The sequence below is a fragment of the Synchiropus splendidus genome, chromosome 4 (genome assembly GCF_027744825.2).
Source record: "Synchiropus splendidus isolate RoL2022-P1 chromosome 4, RoL_Sspl_1.0, whole genome shotgun sequence".
NCBI classification, from domain to species: Eukaryota; Metazoa; Chordata; class Actinopteri; order Syngnathiformes; family Callionymidae; genus Synchiropus; species Synchiropus splendidus.
Genome location: NC_071337.1, coordinates 26390307 through 26413193, shown reverse-complemented (window position 1 = coordinate 26413193; position 22887 = coordinate 26390307). Strand labels below are relative to the sequence as shown.

General features: G+C 39.9%; 2 protein-coding genes across 3 annotated transcripts in view; both read left to right on the top strand.

The window, feature by feature from the left end:
- Positions 1-683: 683 nt before the first annotated feature.
- On the top strand, positions 684-2241 carry ndufa12 (NADH:ubiquinone oxidoreductase subunit A12). Its single transcript, XM_053863375.1, has 4 exons — positions 684-817; positions 1118-1203; positions 1326-1413; positions 1995-2241. Exons 1-4 carry the CDS (start codon positions 729-731, stop codon positions 2170-2172), a joined length of 441 nt encoding a protein of 146 aa, XP_053719350.1. The 5' UTR covers positions 684-728; the 3' UTR covers positions 2173-2241.
- Positions 2242-4656: 2415 nt separating this feature from the next.
- Positions 4657-22887, top strand: part of tmcc3 (transmembrane and coiled-coil domain family 3) — a 42789-nt gene continuing 24558 nt past the window's right edge. The window contains exon 1 of one of the 2 annotated variants that reach the window (XM_053863255.1): positions 4657-4899. In XM_053863255.1, coding sequence (XP_053719230.1) covers positions 4855-4899 — 45 coding nt within the window. In that variant the 5' untranslated portion in view covers positions 4657-4854. Of the gene's footprint in view, positions 4900-19910; positions 20119-22887 lie in introns of those variants that run through there. The other variant, XM_053863256.1, reaches the window with a different exon arrangement.

Below are 22887 nucleotides of genomic sequence, written 5' to 3'. Positions count from 1 at the left end.
TGTCTGGATTTTAAATTGGAGCCATTCGGTTGAAAAGCTTTCAGTTTTAATGTGGTTTCAAGCCTCATTCTTATGTCAGGGCTTGACAGATTTACTTTGGGGGAAGCATTGAATCATAGCACCAATGAGGACATATTAAGAAAAAAGTTTTAAAAAAGCAATGATATAAAAAAGCCTTATGAGTCACGTTGTTAGTGAAAAGGTTGTATACAAAGCAATGGCAGTGTAGATTATAGATTTCAAATGTTATTTATATAAGAATAAGTAACATCTGTATATAAACATGCGGGAAAAAAGAAAACATATCGCTAGTAGTGGCTTTATACAGTAAAGAAATTGCAGACTTATTTTGTTTAATATATTTAATAACAAAATTATTTGTCCCATGTTTTCATATTTTTGCTACCAATTTTCTTCTGCTAATTGTATTCAGTTGAGCCACCATCTCAAAGGTTTTTCTTCTGTTTATTATTTCACGTTTCAACTGTAATATATTCGACATAAGTTCTTCTTGTCTTGTTATTTTTAAGGTTTTCTTTTTTTTTTATGTAGCTCTATTTCGTTTCAGCTGCGTTGTTGCTTGTGTATGGTTTATATGGTTTATATTGTCTCACAAATATTTGTTGATGCACAGATGGTGATGTCATATAGCCGCTCATAGCGGAACCTTTGGAGTCGGACGCGTTACGAAGCGACACCGTCCGTCTTCTTAACAGTTCCGTCTAAAGATGGCGGAGTATGCTAACCTCGTCCGAAGGGCTCTGGGGCAACTCCGAGGTCATGGGGGTGTAAAGGGCTTCTTAGTGCAGTTTTTCAGGTCAGTGTTTATTTAATCTAGTTTTAGGTTGAATTCTGAGCGGCGATACGCGAGCGTTAAACCTAACGATCGTAATAAAACCGTGACCCTGCTGGGATTGACTGACGAGTTAGCATGTTGTTGACAGCTAACGTTGCATTGATGGAGTTCAACTTTGCATCAAATCGTGTTGGTATCTAGATAAAGCCTTTTTAATGGTTACGGCTCGTAATTCTACGTTGAATGTGGAGACAACTGAGTAGTATTTCACTGTCAGCCTTGCTAATAATAATTTCTCTCACGTCCTGTTTACATTTCCAGGGCAAACGACGTAAAAACTGGCACTCTGATTGGCGTGGATAAATATGGGAACAAGTACTATGAAGACAACAAACATTACTTCTTTGGTAAGTTCACTTTTCCGAACGTCAACAATGAAACTAAAATGGCTGTGAATATGTATACCTCACCGTAATGTGGATTAAAGTAAGGAATGCATGACATTAATGTATGCAATTTCTCTCTTTAGGTCGTCATCGCTGGGTGATCTACACCACCGAGATGAATGGGAAGAACACGTTTTGGGAAGTTGATGGCAGCATGGTGCCTGCGGAATGGTGAGTCTGCTTGTAAAAACACCAAACTTTTGGACATGTTAGAATGTTCTTTTGTACAACAGTGCCAGCCTTAGGCAAGTTTTGCGTGCAAACCAATGATCCCGGTGCGCCCTATTGATTCAGCCAAGGAATATTATAACAACACTGACTAGGCACAATGGGACAGTAGAATAAATGGAGAAAAATGCATTCCAAAAATAAACAGGGAACAGAGAGCGATGTTAAAAATGCAGATTATATTTAGAAATAGCATGCATTCTGCACTCTTAAAACTGCATTTAAAAGTATAACTCCAAACAAATCACTCAACAGCCAACCTGTAATGTAATGTTTAAATACAATAAATTCTAGTAGAAAGAAAAATACCACTCAAAAGAGAAATGAGTATAGATTGTCAGAATAAAGATATGGTTGTGTGTCTGTTTGAGGATATGGTTCATTTGCATTCATTCCAGTTTTAGAATGCATCAATCAGTGTGTTTTCGATATTCATTTTTTTTAAGTTGCCAAGCACTCTTTAAGCCCTATTCATTTCAGAGCGTTATGGTCAAAAATAACTTGTGAGCTTTGTCTGTCAACAGGCACCGTTGGCTTCACTGTATGACCGACAACCCTCCCACCACACACCCTCCTGTGCCCAAGAAGTTCCTGGCTGACGTGCACCAGTTCAACGTGAGCGCCAGCCCCCAGCAGTATGTCCCTTACTCCACCACCCGCAAGAAGATCCACGAATGGGTCCCGCCTAAAGCTGCTCAGTGACCTTCACTACATGTTTGAGTCTGTAAATTTACCTGATGCTTTTCCTCTAATAAAGACCATATCTATATATTTATTAGGTTGGCATGTGTTTTTGTCATGTTGTATGATGAAATATTTACATTCTAATCATTATGGGGAGAAGGGACCTAATACTGAACGATGCGAAGTGAGTAGTTGCAGTAGCGATAAGATGTCTTGGCATCATACATTTTGATCAGTTTGTGTGCTTAGTACGTAAATCTTCTTAGTTATTATATTTCATTTTGCCCAATAAAGCAGAAATATAAACCATTCAAATGGGTAGGTCAGAGAATAACACACCATATTCGAAAGGTTGGTACGACTCAATGCATGCGTAATGGTGAGGAGATGACAGTGATGATCGCCACTGTATGTGAGTGTTAATCTGCTGGATTAAACTGAGCCAAGCAAATGTTGTTGCTGTCAGCGTTTTGCAGAAGTGAGCTGACTCCTGGAAAAGTCGTTGCCTGATAGGTATGTTTTCATTTCAAGTCATATTCTATAGTTAAGAATTTGCTATGGTTGTGACCACTTTGTTCTGTGGTGCAATAATAATGTGGAGCATGAGTACACTTCGTATACTTCCATGGTAACAACTGAATGAAAGCAATGTGTGTGTGAGAAATAATATAATGAATTAATTGTAAGTTATTACAGGGCATGACATAAATTTAAGTTTTTCTTTGAGCAAATTAGGATGAATAACTAATAGAAATGCTTCTAAAGCAGAGAACAAAGTGATAACAAATATAGAAGACTATACTCTGTATTAATATTGAAGCACTAGGCCAAAGTTTGAACAAGATCTGTCAAACAAAAAAAACATTGTGTCGTCACCGTTAAGCGCATAAATATGTGGATATTTCACAAACATTCAGTCATATTCCAACAATAAACACGGGTGTCAAAATGCGACCATGCTCATTAAAAATCATAAACCTAGAGTTCTTTGAGCTTAAAAACGTTTTGGTTGAATCTTATCGTTTCAGTCTATAAATGCAGAGAAAGACCACGCCCTCTCTATGTCCCCTGGAGGACACGTTGGAGGAGGAGACGGAAGAAACGCGACTGTGTGTAAGTTCATTCAGACGTAATTGCGTTGAACGGCCGGTAGAGGGCAGAGTTTTCCCGAGCACATCAGCGTCGCCCCAGAGTGAGTAGAAGCTCCTGACGTCGTCCTGAGTCAGCACTTTGGTGTACCTCTATCTTGTCCTTATTCATAAACCCTGCGAGAGAACAGGCGTCTCGATCAAGTGCTGTAAATCAATGAGGTGTATATGTCGCATCATACATTTGTGAGATTCTGAAGGCAACTTGTGTTCATGGTCGATCAGGTGAAGACAACCGGGGGCAGCTTTGGTTGATGGGTGCTTGTATATGTGTGTGTGTGTGTGTGTGTATCATGCTGATGCAGCATCCTGAAGAGCCCTCGCTCACACACACGCACACACTTGTTCTCTGGCTGTGTGCCACCTTCGCCATCCTCCTGGCAGCTGTCACATCCCATCTGAGCTACAGTCTGACTACAACTCCTGCTCTCTTCATGTATCCTTCTTCATCATCTTTACACTCTCATCAGCCAACCTTCACACAACCTCTGCTCGATGAAAGTGACAGCAGGAGACACCTTAGTTTTTCAGAAAGTCGAGATGCATAATGTTTGTTTCTGCTTGAATCTTGCCCTTTTCTCTCAACATCTTAGACATATTCAAAGGAAATACATTCTTAGTTCAAGTCAGTTGATTGTGTTTCATTGTTTTAGATTAACTTGTGTTGAACTCATATTTCCTCTTTCCCCTGTCATGTTTACATCTATATATTTATTAATTCTCAACAGGAATTGTGGGGATTATTTCATATCCGCCTCCGCCTGCACGTTGTGCTTGTTATCTTTACAGCAAGGAGGCAATGATTCTCTTCCACTGTGAAACTGTGACTCCTGTCTGTTTACATGTTTCCACCTGACCTCTGAGGGAATTTGACCCCAAAACATTCTGTCAGGTTGTCGTCCACAGTATCAGAGCTGGAGATTAACACCAGATGCCTTTGCTCAGTTTCCTTTTTAGAAGGGGCGACTTGATCTCCCAGTCTAAACTCTTGAAGGATTCCTTTTAGAACCAGCGGGAGTTGCTGCGTGTCACACACACAGTTATCAGTCTCCGCCGCAGATAAGCTGTGCTGTCACTGGCTCCATCCTGTAGGGTGCGTTCACTCCTCGGGGGAAAGTCTGACAGGAGATGTTTCTTTACTACATTCCCACACTCATTCATCCCATTAAGCCTCCCTCCTCTCCCCAGCCTGGAGTCCTACCCCATCTCTGCCCGCTCATTGGCAGCGCCCGCTGTCGTGACAGTGGAGAAGTGTGCCCTGGCCAGTGGAGGGTGGCTGATAGGGATCAGAAATTCTTGGACTCCGGTTGCTTTTTGCCTTTTAAGGTGGTCTGTCTTGGGCCGTGGAGTGATGAGGAGTGCTGGAGGCTGCACAGGCAGGCACAGGTTTCAGCTAGCATCCAAATATTTCACAACAGGACAGTTGCACACACTCCTGGCACAGGGCTGTTTCTGGTGGAGGAAGTGCTGCAAGTTTAAAGGAGCCGACGCAGCTCTCATTCATGGTCAGTATTGTTTGCACTTTGACCTCTAGGTCTGAGGACGAGGAGGTATGAGGAAGAACTACAGTGCCATTCCACTTATCCACGTGACTGAGGTAGAGTTTCTGCTTTATTCCTGCTTTTTGCTGTTATTTGTGTGAACTTGGTGCTTGTAATGCTGAAAAAAGGGCTCTTGCGAAAAGGGGAGCAGCTGGTTTTGGTGCCCTTGAGCAACACTTGTTGGTGGCAGAGCACTTGCTTTACATGATACTATTGTTCCTGTGAACTCTGAACACATTGTAGTCACATATCTGTAGGTAAGGAAAATCTTAATATAGAGTTAAATTCAATGTTGTTGTTTTTTTTTTATAACTGTCAGCCTTAATTTAGAAGTCTATGTTTTTTTTTTAAACACATCAAGGAAATTAAACATTGAAAATGGAATACTTCCCTTGGGAATCTCCTATTTTTTTCCCCGCAAAAATAAAACATCTCTGGAATTTTACATTTGGGTGACTAATGTTTCAATCTTAACACCTTGTTGGGAAGCCTCACATTAAGCTGCCGATGTTCACAACCCAAAATCCCATGACCACAAGTGACAGCAGAAACATGAAGTGAGAGGCTCAGCTTTTTCTTCACTGTCACAGACCAGCACATGAAGCTGACGCCGCCAACTCCACTGTGAAAACGGAAAGTTACTAAAATAAATTCTGTGTTTTGCAACTGGTTGGGTCAGAATACTGCTACTGTGATTATGTATTTGCTGATAGTGATTTGTTTTTTTGCTTTATGCTTATTTAGAATATTTCTTATTGCCTTCTTGGCATGCTCATTTTATTGCTTTTGTTGGTACATTCATCCATTTATTATTTCCCCACAGTATGTAACTCAATGAACAAAAAAAATGAATGTGCTTTTTACAAGAGGTTGATTTGGAGTTACAAACAACAAGTTGACCAAAACCACATCCAGTCATGTGACCAGCACCACTTAAAACAGGTGGAAACTGGACAGTTTAAATAAATGAACGTATATTTGACTATCGAGGCAAAATGGAGATTTAGCTACATTTTAATTCCTAGCAGAGTAGCCTCTTCTTCATGGCCGTAATGTGTGTGCTGTGGGAGCTCTGTGGCGCTACTGCCATCTGCTGTCCGCTTGATGTCATTCGGAATATTTAAGGCAAAAAAAAAAAAATTGATAAAATATTCGTGCTTGTGTTCTTTTTCTTCATGTTGTATACTTTCCTGCACATCTATGAATTTGACTTTGACTTCATATACTTAAAATCTGTTTTCTTCAGTTAGGATTAAACAAATGATTCAAGAGATGCAATTCCCTGTCGTTCTATTACTGTCATGTTATTTTGAGTTTCATGATAATGGAGGAAGTAAGTGACACCTTGAGCTAGACATGTTTCACCATGTACTGTGATCATGTTCCCGCCCTCAGTGTTTGTGTAACGCTTGAGGAATGTCTATAGATGAACTTCAATTCGCTTAACTGGCTGAAGAAAGTGCGACAGCAACAATTGTGTTTGTGCTCCTGCTGTCTTCGTCTGTTCATCTCAGTCTGGACTACCACAACAAAACAAAGTCTCACTCAATCCTTTGGAGGCTCACTGATTCGCGCTTCCCTTATTTGAGTGTCCCCACAACAAAACAGCGTCAGAGGTGTTATGTAACTTCTGCACTTTGATGGAATACTTCCTGTCAGAGTCGGCGCTGAAACAAAGACACCATCAAAGGAGACTGGTTATTCCACTTCAACTGAACTTTGAGAATATACACGAGGGGGTATCCATCCCTGCACATAGCACGACTCCCATCTTGCCTCTGTTGACCTCATTCTCCAGGTCATTTTTCAGACAGCGTTCTGTTTGATGTGACAACAAACCAGATCTACAGCACATCTTTCCGAGATGTTAACACTGGGTGGAAAACTATTCCTCCCCTCTGAGGATTTACAGCAGTCATGATGTCCTGACGACGCCGTGTGAGGCAGCCATAAGAGAGCACGACACCATAAACCTGCCAACTTTTAAAGTAATATGTGCAATTATGACAGCAGGGACTTGTGCGCTGTGCTTTTGCCCATAAATGACCTTTGCCCAGCCTCAGGAGGCTGCTTTGGAATCAGGCGATGTCGTGATAAAGAGGGAGGGGTTGTATTCTTTATAGATTCTGTTTTCTGTGATCATTTGGCTTATCATAAACCTGGATTCATATAATAAAGTAAATATATATATATAATAGTATTCACTCAAAATTGCCATTTGCAACCAGTCATGAGGCGTTTTAGCTGCGCCTCGTCAGATAAATTCTATCAGAGAATGTCAAATAACCAAAATGTCCAAACTGTTGGAGTCTGGGTGTGATGTTGCAGGAATGTAGAGCAGCAGGAAGCCGACCTAATACTTCCCCCAGGCAGAACGAGATTGAGATTTAATGGCTTGAAAGTCTGTCTATAGGTAAGAGTGATCACAGAGTGGAAGCAGGTGGAGGAGAGAGCAGCTGTAAGTTGTCATCACTTGCACTGATATAACAACCAGAACATCCAGTCATGTGACCTGCTCTACAGGCAAACATTTTGACTTGAGTAAACACAAAATACAATGGGCTCACTGTAACAAGTACATTTATCATTATATATGACGATGGTGAGATAGATTTGCTGAGGTTTTGAAGGTTTACTTCTTCATCTCCTGAGCTGAGTCTCTTCTTCTGCTCCCCTCTGCCTGTGATATACAGACTCCATGACGGTGCAGCCACCTGCTGTCTGAATGAGCTCATTGCACCCTGAATGTTTTGAATAGGTTTATAATATTTGGTTAAAAAAAGATCTTTCCAGTCGTAAGGTTGTGTTGGTACATAACACACCAGTGCTTTAAGTGATCTGTTGGCTTAAGGCTGGAGGTCTCCTACACATATCTATAGCATGAGCTGCTCAACCCCAAATTTTAATGACATCTACCCACCAGGGAATAATACAGGGGAAAGCTCATGTTCATGACAGAAGGAAAACTGAAAGGAAGCTGTCATTACTCAAAATTGGATATTCGCTGGTTGTCAAGTAAAGAGCTTCTTCATTATTATGCTTCTTCTGTTGTCGCTGTAATTGCTTCAGCTTTAACAAACGTCTTTCCCCGAGACGACTGCTTCCTCCTGAAAATGTTCATGAGCCTACAGTGGATATAATTTTTAGAGTGCCAAGAATCGATTGTCTTTTACGACACACGCCTTTTAGGACTGATTTAATTCATGTATTAAGCAAATGAATATTTATATTCCGAATATTTGCTAGAATTAAGGCGGGTGTCTTGTAGTTTTGAGCTCAGATTACATGTAGGTGTGTTGTTAATGCTAAAGCCCTTTGGCAAACATGAGCTATTATTCATATTTATGCAGACGCCCTTCATGGTACCTGGGAATGTTTACTAGTGTTGAACCAATGTGACATTATATTCCTCTTTAATAAACTTGACACCAAGCAGGAGAAAGAACTGAGTATTCCAGTACAGCGTCCAGAAGTTCCCAATATAACTCCATCTCCCCGCGGACACAAACAACCCCAGCCTGACCTCATCTCCTCCGCTGGCGTCCCCCAAAAGCCGCCGTCCTGATGAGCTCTGCCCACGTGTGTTTATAATGACCAGAAATGATAATGTCCTCCAAGTACATTGGTTCCGGCTACATCCGCAGACCACCCTCTCTAATTCTACTCGCACACATGCGACCGTCGTGTAATCATGCTTGTTAAGAGGCAATACTTGATTTGTCTCCATGGGAACTGGACGGCATTTGTCCGCCGTTTGTCACTCACCAGGGCGGTGCTCTCACACTCGAGCCGGCAACTTGATGCTACTGATATTTGGTGTTCTCTATAGCCAGAATCGTCATGACACTTTTGGTATCACAGCTCTGTGTCAAGCTCGGCTATTTTCCAATTCAAATGCTAAAGAGCCAGAATGGATACTTTACTTATTATTAATTATTATTAATAATTACTGGTGCTTTTTTTCCCTCAAAAGAGGACATTTCAGCAGAGACTCCAAATCATTTCAGCGCTGCTGTAACACTTGAGCAAAGGACCTTGTCCAAGGACTCACACTCCTCATGCAGGTTTATGCGAGGCTCCAGAATAGGCCAATGCCACGTGTGTTGAGTTACTCACAGAAATGATGCTATTACCTAAGATAAGGTTTGAGGTCAAGCTAGGCTTCTTGATCATTGCTTTGGACTTCGGGCTTCACTTGGTGGATGATACAACACATGCTGGTCACAGAAGCAAACCTTGTCTTTGGAATGAGTCATCAACCTAACTGGCTTCACTCAAAATTGGAAAGTCTAAAATGTGCTCCCTGTTATTTATTGGGACTTATCTGTCTTCACCTGGCACATGTCTTGATTTATTGTACCTTATTTTTAGCAGTATTTGACACATGCAACCTTCAATGGCTAAACAAACATGATAGTTCAGTATAGAAAACTGTAGTATGTTTAAATAAACTCCCTAAAAATGCTAATGTCTTTGTAAAGCATCCTACCTTGTGTAGCTGTTATATATAGACTCAATGGCTTTCCTAGTTCCACAGGTGGCTTTTTGTTTGTCCCCATGACTCACCCTTTTGCTGTTTTTGTCTTTTTTTACTTCTTTTTCAGCCGCAATATAAGACTTACACAACATAATGATACATTGATGTTTTTATTATTATTTGAAGATGTCTGTTTGTGGAAGTTATTGAATGAGTCTTTTATCCTTCTCAGGAATGAGAGTTTTTGAGTCTTTTGCTGTCTTTGCATGTGCTCTACAGACATACATCTTTGGTTAACCACCGTGTAGTCCAGAGGTGGGCAATTAAATGTCCCAAGGGGCCGGGTTATATATTGTGACCGTTGAGAAGGGCCGTCAAACACAAAGAGAGGAGGACAAGAGAAAATTGAAAATAAAAATCATGTGTGATTATGAATTTACACTGTAAAAATGCATAGAAACTGTTGGTTTGTTGTGTTTTATTTAATTTAAACCACATTCCATTTAAAGATTGTCAATGTGGCTCATACATTTCAAAATTTACTTTCAATTCTGACGTATTTTAAGGGACACGAAATACTCCTAAAATAGCCACGAGAGAAGATTTAGAAAAAATAATTAAACAAGAAGGTTATGTTTCAGTTACATCATAATAAACAAAAAACAATCCATAGGACAAAATGTCAGAGACAACAACAATGTCAGTTTTATAGTTTTGCTCTAACTCCAGGAGGGCCACATAAATACAGTCAAAGGGCCGCATTTGGCCCCCGGGCCGCACTTTGCCCAGGTCTGGTGTAGTCGCAACAGTAATATTCTGTCTTGTATTGTTTGTACACAACAAACAACAAGCAACACAAACGTACATATGTATATACCTATAACCTTGTCAGTGACCTCCAGCTTCCTGGGTCGAAGAACCGAAACAAGCTGTGAGCTACAAACACATATCTGACCTTTCTTTGATTCTCTGCATCTGTGTAGTGTTTGAACCCATCATCTATTTTTTTCACAAGTGTATAGTTGAGTCAGTTTAATATCCTTGGATGAATTTGTTTAAAACAGGTGATGAAGCGTAAGATTTTTTTGTAAGGGTTGAAATCCCTTTGTGTGCAATAAGCCACTGAGTAAGAAATATTTTTGTGACAATGAATTGAGCTAAAACGGAACCACAATGCCAGTAGAAATGTTTTCACCAAGGTAACCAGATAAAGGACATGAAGACAAACAAATGTAGCCTAGTAAAATCCTTCACACTTGATGTTAGTTGCTTTAAAGCTCAAATAATTTTTGCTAAAGCTAAACTGAAGGGCTGAAGGACTAACAGCTGAGTTATTCTTGACTCAAACTCTTGCATATATATATATATATATATATATATATATATATATATATATATATATATATATATATATATATATATATATATATGCAAGAGTCTGGTGAAATGAAAACATTTCACCAGCAGCTTCAGTAGGGTTAAATGACATGAGTTAAAAATGCAGGGGCCTTTATCAGGATTTGGATCAGATCAAAAGTAGTGACATGAACACATTCATTGAGACATTACTGCTGCACAGCAATATAGTATGATAAAATCTTCTCATTACATCAATATGCACTAAAGTGTTTCTCAGTGTTCCCAGCGTTTTTAGCAGCACTGTGGTCACCTGCTTTCTTCCTTTCTTGTTTGTTTATGGTTTTAGAAAATAAAGGTTTGCTCGAAATATTAAGATGGTGTTTGTGAGGTGTTAATAATGACAATAAACTGTACAGTACTTGCTGAGCGTGCACACATCTGATGTGCATCAGTATAGTTGGGAAGTGGCGACTTTTAAGCCTTTACACTTGAAATGAAGCACATTCGTTTACTTTCTTTTTTTCTTTTTAGGCTGAAAAGCAACATTTACGAAGGTACTTATTTCCCATCATGGTGTTCCATGACCATAAATAGCAAATAAATAGCTTTCACTGTATTAAAAAAAAATCACAAAATCAGGCAATTTTGGCTGCAACAATCAATAATAAAGTCCTATCAGGACTGCAATTCATGTGCACGGGGTCTAAATGCTGACATCGACGCCTACTAAGCAAAGCTTGAACATTGTAATCTTCGAGGTCCATGATATCGACAAGGACTGGAGGGGACATCATCATTTTCGGTTTAAATGAGTTTGCCTCGTGATTCATGGGATACAGAGATTAGAAATGTCACTTCTGATCTTCAGAGGGTCAATCTGTTTAGAAAAGATACACATTATCCTACTGTAGAAAACTGGTTATATAGTATGAAACATGTTTTTGATAAGTTGGTAAACTTTGTTAGATGTGGCCAGAAGCCAGTCAAATCTCTTCAGTCTCACTCATGTAATGGTTTCTTTTATTGTTATGTTATATTTGTTTTTTGTCTATGAATATTCACAGTTATCAAAACAAAGGTTATTGCTGTTGTTTGTTTCTTTTCTTCAGTACTGTGAGGCCAGTGTTTGGAGTGTGGGGGTCCATTCCTCTCAGAATCTGCTCAGGCATGCATCAGGAAGAGGTCACATAAACAACGATCCCCCTGAGCTGCCTCCATTGTCTATTCAAGACATTAAAAGCATGACATCTCCTATCATGGAAAGTTCGGTTACTAAATGAACTCAATACTAAATGAGCCACATAAAAACGCGGTTGACTGAGATGCAGAGGTGAATCTGCTTTTCACCTTTGTCTTTGAATTCACAGCCCACATACCACCACAGATGTCACCGTTCCAAAAAGCATCTGTCGTCTGGCCATGAAATGTCACCGGTGGGTGGTGACTGCCGGATAGTGACGTGGGCATCCAGGGATATGACACATCAGACACTGACCGGTCGCTGACCAGCCCTCCCATGACATTTGCTTTTAAAGTCCGACCCCTCAGATCTTTATCTCAAAGTGACACTGGGAGCTTCAGCCATTTATTTACGACAGCATTCACACATAATATAAGGGCTCACATCACACACTTAAATTTAAACAGGTTGCAGGTTGACACATGTAAAGTGTAAAGACAGGGTCTTTTTATAGGCAAGTAGCACTTTTAAACTGATGATCTCAACTTTGTAAATACCTCACTATGTTAAAATATTTTTATCCAAAATCTCCTCTTTCAGTGTGGCACTCAAACTCAGTTGAAAAGTTTTAAAAGCGTTCTTGAGCCAGGGTGTCTCCAGTCTGTGCTGGCAACAGTGACCACGAATTTTAGTTGACCCATAACTGTCAGATGTGTTCTCAATCCCGGGTCTGCTGTGGGTGGAGTCATGACTGCTGCTGTTAAACTTTACTGCTCTGAGATTACAGTTGACAGCAGCACATCTGTTTGCTGCTCGGCAGCAACCCCAGCCACCTTAAATCTACTCCTTTAAAAACATTCTTAACCTTTCCCTCCAAGACAGGCCCATTGAAGAGCCCCAGTCACTTAGTAGTCCCCTGACCAGGTTAGTACAAAAGACAGCGCTGAATAATAAGGAGACGGTCCAGCATGAAAAGAGCCTGCAAAACAAAGCCTGAAAGAAAATGGAGAAAGAATAAGACCGATGAGGAGGTGAAGGGTTCATCTCCTTTCTTTTATTCAGTTTGCAAAAGGGACACTAACAAATGAATCCTAAATCTGGCCCTTATCTGAATTAATTTGGCCCCTAGACTTGGAGAGACAATAGAGCTGGCGCTGGCCTCTCAACAGGAAGAACATTATTGGGTGGGATGTGTACACACTGCCGTTACAAAACAAAAGCGGTGCTCGAATGAGACTGGAGACTATGATAAATAACAAAGCTGCACATATTTTAATATCCTTTGGTTTGTGTGGATGATTGTGACTGACAAGCTTTGTCACTTTATTCAAGTGTTTGCTTAAAAACAACCCAGAAATCTGGCAGGTTCAGCTGTTACTCTGCATCGATCTGTTATACAAATCTGAATTATAGCATCCATTCAATAATATTTTTTTAACCCCATAAATATAAATTTGATACTTATGTTTCCTAGAATTAAGCTTCAATTTTTCAAATTGCTTTTCCAATGATTTATTCCATTGATGTTCCCATTAATGCGAACAGTAATTCAGTATCCAAATTTTATCTCCTGCGGTCAGAATTTAATAAAAGACACCAAACGCTGTTGTTGGAGTTGCGTGAAACCTTTCAATGCTATTATAACTGGAGGAGAGGCAAACCGTGGACATGACAACAGGCCATCACGTCACACTTAAGGTCCACAGTTACATGACAGACTGGAAAACCGAATTATTGCACAGACCTGAATAAAGTTTACCACATTAAAGGGGTAATCTTTTGGGTGTTATATTCTTCCAGACAAATTCCCTCCATAGTCTGGAACTAGTTGATATATGTGTTTAACACAAGCTATGCTAACATGTCTGTCTTTCGTGTGTTTTGCTTTGACAAATAAGGTTCAGTGATTTTTCAAAAATTGTATCTACATTATATCTCTTGTATCTATATTAGTTTATACAGTACATTCTTGAGACCAGTTTTCCCAGGCTGTTTCCACTGTATTCATCCATAAAAGGAATAATACAATTGAAATTGTTTTCCTTGTTTACCACATGTTTTGGTCAAAATTCTGTCTCATCTGGCCATGTGGAGCCTTGTTTATTTATTATAGTAGTGTTTATATGTCTTTCTTTTTCATCTCAATAATTGCTTGTGCATTCCTTCTCATAAAGGTTTATAAGTGAGATACAACAAATAATGTTTATAAATCAAACAATAATCCCTGAGCTTACATGTGGACATATTGTATGGCAGCTACAATGAAATAATGGAAGCGTTATTGATCATGATGATTTATGCATTTTGACATTAACACAGACTGATTTATCTTGCAGGATTTCACGGGCAGATGAATTATATGAAACATTTCCTTTTACAACATTGCCATTGGCTATTCAAGTGCATCAGGCAATCTTTGATTCAATAACCGCCTTATAATTTAGCAAAACTATGGCTTTAACCCATGAATATGACAGTGACTGCAAGTCGCTGCAGGACTTCCTTACTACAAGAGGATCAGCCTAATCTCTGTTGCTGCCACTCCAGTTTTCTGCTGATATTTACGCGGATGCTGAGACTCATTAGTCACCGATTCCATTTGCCAAGTGGCAGTCGCCGCAGCAGCCTCCCTCCTGCCCCTGATGCACGGCTCTCTGCTTGCTGTGCCTGAAAATATTTTTCTCCACCACTTCATCTATGAAATCAAGATCAGAGGTTAAGATGGATTTAGTTTGTTTATCGATATTGGGTTGGTTGTGAGCTGTAGCTGCAGTCTGAATCATCATGAAGCCGTGTCCCAGAATAATTCCTCTGACTGGTTTTGATTTACATCCTCCAGGAATGTCAGCCGGTTGGTTTGGCTTATTAAGCGATCATGGCAGTTCAATTGCAGAATAACAAGATGAAAAACAAGTTCTTAATCTCCTGTGACACCAACAATAGAGCATTGTAAGTGACTAATTTGGGGATACATTTACAGCTGCCGAGGCGGTTATGTTTTTGATGTCTGTTTGTCTATCTGTGTTCACTAGTACATTAAAGGTTATGAACAGATTTGCATTACATTTTCTGGAAATATATGCAATGGGACTCGAAACAAATGATTCAGCTTTGAGAATGAGTTGTATCAGCATCTGAATCCAGATTTTTTTTCAGGATTGCTTAACAGATGCGACCATTTTTAGCATTTTTTTCCCAATTGCTCATGAATTTTTATTTTGTTTTATTTATTTTTTTGATGGATGCATTGTCATGAGGAGATTGAGTTGGCGGTGGACTGAAGCTGCTTGCTGGAGGCTCTCTGAACATCTTTCTAGCTATACTTTAAGTTGCGCCAGAATGTAGAGTGAGTAAAACTGAATGAATAAATATCAAGCAATTTATCTTTGTGAACTCTTCCACATTGTGCAATGGTCAAGTCACAATAACGCTGAACTTACCTGAGCTCCTGTAACTTATGTGTAAGCTCAGCCAACATGGCAAAAACTGAATGCATGAGATGTTCATTGTTGTCCCATAATGACCATCTAAGACATGCCTTGTAAAAACATCCAATAGGAATTATATGCCCCATGCTAGGTGCCCGTGAATCACGTGTCAAACTCAAACCCAGAGCAATACTTTTTAGATAGATTTGTATGGCTAGCATAAAACTGAATGACTGCCGAAGGTTTCTGAACATGTAACTCTCAGTGACTGTTACTCATACTCGCTGCTTGTTTCCTTTGGTGAGGCGGCAGTGGGCATGTAAAGCCTCCTTTGGGGTTTGGTAGAGCACCACACGACACTCTATGGACGTCGCCCACTCAATACAAATGTAAAGTGTACTAATAACGCTACATCATAATTCTGCTCTAAACTCCTGTTTTCTTGGTTGTTTCTTCTGTTTTTGTTTTGGTTTGTTTGTTGTCTTTGTTTTGAAGACTTGGAATCTTACTGGATCTTAGTTGTTTTGTCCTCTACAAGGAGTTGCACAGTTGCTATGGCGACAATAGATTTGCTGCCTCACAAACCTTTGACACATCAATAATCGTTGGAAGGCAGTTTTTTTTTCAATCTGTGCTACATGGTGCCTTTTTCTTGCCTTTAGAAGTTCCAATTTTGTGCCAGTTAGCAGGGCGGCTCCATCAAAGACTGAGATATGAGGAGAAAGATGAGAAAGACTTGCACAAATGCTGCGAATAAAGTTTTCTTTGGGTTTTAATAAGTCTGGTCAGATGTTTATTTTTATATCACAGGATGATCATTCAGAGGTTGCTGTCTGCATCAGCATGCATATATTCTCTGAACCCGATTTCATTGCTTGTCTATGATCTGTGACAGCCAGATAGGCGTCCTGTTGATTTTCTTCCATGCATACAGGTCAATGGTGGATGATATCTAAAATCACTCATGTGCAAGTATAGAATAGAAAATAGCATAGTAACAAGTGTAGCTCTGGAATCGCCTTTTGCCTTCAGAGAATATTTCAGAATAGTGTTATGTCTGATGCCACTTCAGTCCCTGGATCTGGTCAGCAGTGACAGCCTGAATCAAAACAATTGACGTGTTATTTTCCAGGTCTTGACAGAAGCTTTGCCGTGGATGACTGAAACAGTTTCAGACAAGACTACCAGGCTTTGAGTGATGCTGACATGTTGAGCTGCCTGTGGTGGGTGGTCAAACAGAAGTGAAATTCATCCTGATATTTGACAAGACGTATCTGTACAGTGACGACAGATTGATTCGCTTCCTTCATTCCAAAATGAAATTACAGACTAACAGCCATTGACCCTATTTTAAGTATATCTCAGACTGATCTGAGGGTCTCAAATCACATGACTTTGCAGCTACCACTTCACATGCTGCCCACACTCTGGCACTCAGCATGTGAAGAAGATATTGCTTTACAGAACATGAAGAAGTGAAAATGCTCAACGCTTGGCAACAAGGTGGGTGAGACCTGCACAGCAATTGTTCCACCTGGAACCACTCTGCGCCTCCAGTCTTGAAAATCATCACCATTGCAATCAGGCTTTTTATATTCTGATACCTCCGTTGTGGTGAGTCTGGTGTGGACCCAGCTTCTTTACCATTCTAATTACCATCGCAAGTGAACAGAATGTTCCGACCTCCCTTTAAACATTCCGCAGATCCGTATCTCATCTCCCTGAGACAGAAACTTCCCACCAGTATCAGCATGAGGTCTCCAGACGCTGCTCTGGTGTCAGGGCCAAGACAGAAGCAGGAAGTACAGCCGGATGGCCATAAAGAACACAAACGTAAACCCAGAGGGAAGGAAACAATGGAGGCTGGTGGTTAAACGCTGCTGTGACTCCAAAAATGAAGAAGACATTTGGTTACCGAGTTTTAACTGCATCACTCTGACAAGAACATTTTAACTTAAGTGGCACAGATTTCAGCACACACTTGAGCCGAAAAAAAAAAACCCTCAATATTTGATAGCAGATAGAAGTGAATGAGTTGGTCATTACAAGAATGTTCAAACATACACACCCCTTTAATTCAGAAGGTCAAAGGTTAGTTTAAAGGTATTCCGTTACCAGCTTTCAGGAGAAATAATAGTTATAATAAAAAATAGAATCCTATCAATTTTCAATTTAAAAATCTCCCAGGATTCCCGATGAGCTTTTAGTTTCATACACCACCAATTTGTATTTAGGGTAAGCCAGAGCCCATCTGGGTCCTGATGTAAATATTTTTTATTTGACATATTACAAGACACCTGGCAGTGTGAAAGTGGCTGCTCTTTGAAAGCTTTTCTACGGAAGCACACATCCTTTCCTCTATGCTCCAGTCACCAAGTCAATGCTCTGGTCTTTTTGTATTATTCATAGTAAAACGAAATTATTTCAGCGAGCTCTAAGCCTGGGCTTTCAGCCACTCGAATTGTCACGGGGAAAAGAAGTACCATAGTGAGTCACCATGGACTACTGCTACCTTGCTGCTGACCTGGGGAAAGAGATGAGCAGTTGTGTTCCTTGTTATTCAACAATTTAGAACTCAGAACTAGACATATATAGATCCTGCTTCTAGTTACAGATGCAGTAGACTTCTGTCAAATAATTTTCTTTGGTGAAATGAACATGAGTCTGACTGACCGGCTAGCGTTGTATTTCCCCACTGTGGGACCCATAACACTCCAATGTAATGTAACTTTACTTCTTGTTTTTCAGTAATTTTACTTCATATTACATTTTAATGTCAGCCTCAATGTGGACACACACAACTCTACTCTCATACTGTGCATGTTAATAAAAGACTAGCTGTGCACCATTACCATGAAAACAGCCTTGTTTATTGTATTCTGTGATATACATTACCATAAACTGGACTTCAATGCAAATCCTTCCTAATGCATAACTCATTCTCAGTGAGCTCCAACGGCAGTAGGAGGTGTGTAATCACCAGAGGGCAGCTAATTATGAATAAATGTAAGTGTAATTGAAGTTCATTGTTCAGTGCCAGCACTAACAAATGGAGTGGATGTATCAAAGTCTGAGAGGCATAATAGGTGTCTGAAGTCTGAGCTGCCAGCGCAGATCAGTCTGCAAGGGTGGTGGTGAAGCCTTTTTTGGGCTCAAGTTCTCCGGCACTCTTTGACTGGCTTTAAAGGAACTGGTGCAGGATCACCCTCAGGTGGTCACCACGCAGGCGGGAGAACGTGACTCTTCATCTCCAAGTGGAAAAACTACAAAACAAGCCCAGTCCTGCTTGCAACAGTGTGTGAGGCAAACATGCAGACAGTCAGGTGATTTGGGTTTTTAAGGCAGGCAGATAAATGTAAAATGCTTGGTAGAACAGTGTCAGAAACTACTCCCCTCTGTGGCTGTTGGCAAAGGAAACAGTGTTACTGTGTTCAGCGGACTTTTAACAACAATTAACAGCTGGTTCACTGAAAGTGCACTTAATGTTTTCATAAGACTAAAAGATAAGCAGATTAAAAGAGATTTTAAAAATGTGTAGCAGACTTTCCTGTGACTATAAATATCTAAACATGTGTCTGGACAATCATCCCAGCGCATCAGATCATTTTCCAGCCCCGCAGAGTAAATAAATAATTTTACAGGCAGTGACAGAATTGTTTCTGAATAATTGACGACCTATTCTGCGGACCTTTGTGTGCGTAGGCCCGTGTTCCTTTCACTGGCAATTTGAACTTCACCTATCCAATTCGCAGTATTCAGATGGCCGCTTGCCTGACCCAATTGTAAACCAGTTCTCAACCTTTGAGACACGAAAACAAGAAGAGGGTGGGATTCCTGGAGAGGAATGTTGAGCATTCGAATTGACGAAACATCAGCATATGTTCATCATGAGGCTTCTCCTCTCAGATCATTTCCCAAACACATTTTCACAGTGAGATGGAGATCAGAAATGCGCCTAAGATTTTGATGTGTTGCTAAAAGGTTTTGATGCTCCTTTTAAAAGAAGGTTTCTGAATTATTTTGCACACACAGATAACACCTGAATGGTATTTCAATACTTTAAACACATTTTTAATTAGGTCTTCAAATTTATTTATTTTTTAATTCAAATAAACCTTCTTGACCTGTACCAACCTCTCCATATTTAGGAATTATAAATGACTGATCTCTACACCTGCCAAAGCAAAATAAGAGTCAAATAAGAGTCGTACTTGACCACAGACCAAAATAAGCATTATAATTACCCATTGTCTTTATTTTAGTTGTTGGGGTCTCCTGTAGTTAGGACTTTTCAATTGTGTTCCAGCCATTCTCTGCAATGAAGAAAGTGAAATATGCGTTTGGCAGGTTTCTGACCACTGCTAGGTTTTATCTCCACAGACATTGTTTATACTTGTCACCTGCTTATTTTTGGATATATTTTAAGCTAACTCGACCAGTTGTATTACCGTTTCAATTCCAGAACAACCATGTTGTTTCCGCGTCTTTTGAGTGACATCGATGCATTTGATATCTGTCACAGCCCCTCCCTCGCTATCCCCGCGGTGGGCGGGGCGTAGTCACACATTGTGCCTGTGTGGCTCCGGGAGCTCAGGATTACTTACTACCGCGCTGTTCGCTGGCAGAGGCGCACGCCGATGCCTCGGTTTCGGTTTCCTCCCGCGACAAGTGTGTGAACCGTGATGGTGTTCGAGTCGCCGACAACGGTCATGGAGAAGTTTGGCGCTGAGAATGAGACGCACTGTGGCGATTATGTCCCGAGGTTGCGAGACTGAAGCGGGGGAAAGTTACCCAGAAGTCTGGAAACAGTCAGACAGTCGACGGTACCATGGTGAGTGCTGTTTTGTGACTGCGATATGAGAGTAGTCAACACGCTGCCAACGTTTTAGCTGTGGAACGACAGTCCATCAATCAAAGCTCAATAGTTGTTGAACTGGAAACTCCTCCATTTAGTAAAATTGAAGATTATTTACAGATCAAATGAACTGCTTGTTTGTTAATGCAATTAATATCCGTTGAGTGTGTTTACAATTGTGTAATTATCATCCGCACCAAGTTATTACAGATAATAACATTCCTGGATAATAGACTTCACCGTTTCTGGAGTCATGTTTGGTCATGGTGGAGGATGCATCATTTTCTAATTTTTTGAATGGACAATTATCTTTTTCTATTCACGGTTGAGCCAGGTGTATCTCTGTGAGTAGATCGCTTGTTTATAAACGGTGAAGTAGTCTTTTAGTCGTCCCACCATGGGGGATTTGGCTTTTTATTTTTTTATTGTTAATGCTGACTGGTCCTGTTTTTCATGCCGAATTATGTAAATGTATACAATGTTGGCAGACCTGTGTCAGTAAATGAACACGCCAAAGGTTGAGTGACATGACATGCAATGGTGACCCAGTTGCAGGGTGACTTGCATGTGTGAACACATGCAGGCCAGTATGTCAGATTCTTTAAGTAGAGTTACGCCTCTGTGAAAAATGTTCCAGCCGGCCACTCCACAGTCTTACATGAAACTCTGATGAAAGTGCAGCTGGAGTTAATAAAAAAAAGTATGCTTGTGTGAGATGTAAGCAAGGGTTTTTCCAGCTGACACCCGCGTCCATTACAGTGAATAATAGCTCCATGGTATTTTGTCCTGTTGTCTGCATGAAGGAAAACAGGAATTTCAACTCATAACACCTTGAAAACCCGACACATGGAGGCGGACCTTCATGTCCTTGGATGATTTGTCAGGGCATAATTCACAGTACGTTGACGGAGAGTCTCTGCAGACAAGCCAGAACATATTTACTGCTAGCCACTGCGTAGGTGTAGGATGAAGCGCCGTGCTCAGGGGCAGTGGTGACTGTGTTGTTAGTCATTTGGTCTTGAAGGCACATATTCCAAAAAAAGTGGAAAGTCTCCTCAAAACCTGATTTGACAATAAAACACAGCCTCCTATGCTCTAAATGAAATGTATGCTGTTGTGTTTCAAATTCTCTCTGCTATTTTTTTTTAATTCTCCTGATAGTTGCAGCTCCACGATTTAACAGTTGTTTATTATTCTTTAATTGATATTGCCTAGTAGTGCTGCACAATTAATTGTATTTTAATCATGATGGTGAGTTCGGCTGCCACGATGAAACTGTACTGATCGTCAGCAATATTCACTTTTGCAGTTCTGATGTGACAAATGCTCGCATTCTGCATCCTAATTTGGAGACCATGCAAATACATTTCAACTGATATCTTGCATGTCTGTATATTTAACATAATAAAACAGAGTTGCGACGTCTGACTGAGAGCTGTCAATTGCTGACATGTGACCTGTCCCGTCCGATGCCAGTGTGTGGTGGATGCAAACATGTTGGTACGCTGCCAAATAAATAGGCAGTGATTGGGAAGAAATTAATTCTGGTTCATGAGATTCAAACCAACCTGCACTACCCTTGTTTCACTTTATCGCTAAATAGCTGGCACAATATGCTCCGGGGAAATAGAGAGGACATTAGAACTACATATTTTTTCTGTATTGTATAGTTATTCATATTGAGTTGCACTTTGTGACTTCACAACGTAGTAGCAGATTTATTCTGTTTATCCTATGGTGATCCTAAATTCTTGGGAGTTATTATTTACTTTTGTAATAATTTATTCATATTTAAAAGTTTATTTTGCATTGACAACTGTTTCACAACACATTTACTACATATTTCTTTTTAAAATAAAGAAATGAAAGTGCATTTTTTCCCTTGTATCATTAAAAATCATCATCAAATATTGATAAAAACAATGGTGAATATAATTTTGGCCAAAATCATGCAGCCCTATGAACTAGACCTTTCTATAGATTCCCACGTTTTGTCAGAGATCAGAAAAAAAACAGTTAGAAAAGGTCTTTAAAGCCATTGCAACTTCATACACTGCCTGTATTTTATAACACTTGCTAGATTGGCTGTCACTGGTGAGAAGCAACTGAAGAAAGAGGTTTGCTCAACCAGGTAGAGAGTGGAGGCGTAATGGAATAGTCGCCTCACAGAATGACTCAACATACAATACCACGACCACAATAAGAAACATACACAACATAGATAAGATTAGATGATAAACTAAAAAAAACTATTTGACTGAAAAAGAATGACCACAGTGTGAGCATGTGTTTATTACTTTGCTCTTGCTAATACAGAATGAATTCAAAGAAAATGTAATTTACTGCTCTCTTTTTTAAAATTATTTGTAAAAGATTATCGTGATGAAAACTCAAGGCTAAAAGTCAGGCAGGCTTGATATGAATAAATAAATCTGGGATCAATTTTAGCACAAATTTAATACTTATAATCCAGGACTAAATTGGGGGATTTGTACTTCATGAAAGTCTGTAAAAGTGCATTTAGTTTGACTGGCCAGCAAAATGACAATAAAACCTTGATTTACTGAGAACCATAGAAAGTCACATCAAAACTCTCATCAAAACCTCAAAACAAAAATATCTGCAAACTCGCATGACAGATGCTATTGAACTATAATACATGTTTTTTTTGGCAGGTCTTGTTCCTCAATTGAAGTTACAGTCGTTGTCTTAGATTGTTGTCGTACATACATTTGTTCCACCAAG

Excerpts from the sequence above, each read along its gene's own strand:
- ndufa12 (XM_053863375.1), top strand. The coding sequence starts at position 729 with ATGGCGGAGTATGCTAACCTCGTCCGAAGGGCTCTGGGGCAACTCCGA. Across the intron at positions 1,204-1,325 it reads CAACAAACATTACTTCTTTG|GTCGTCATCGCTGGGTGATC; the intron begins GTAAGTTCACTT and ends TTCTCTCTTTAG. Across the intron at positions 1,414-1,994 it reads AGCATGGTGCCTGCGGAATG|GCACCGTTGGCTTCACTGTA; the intron begins GTGAGTCTGCTT and ends GTCTGTCAACAG.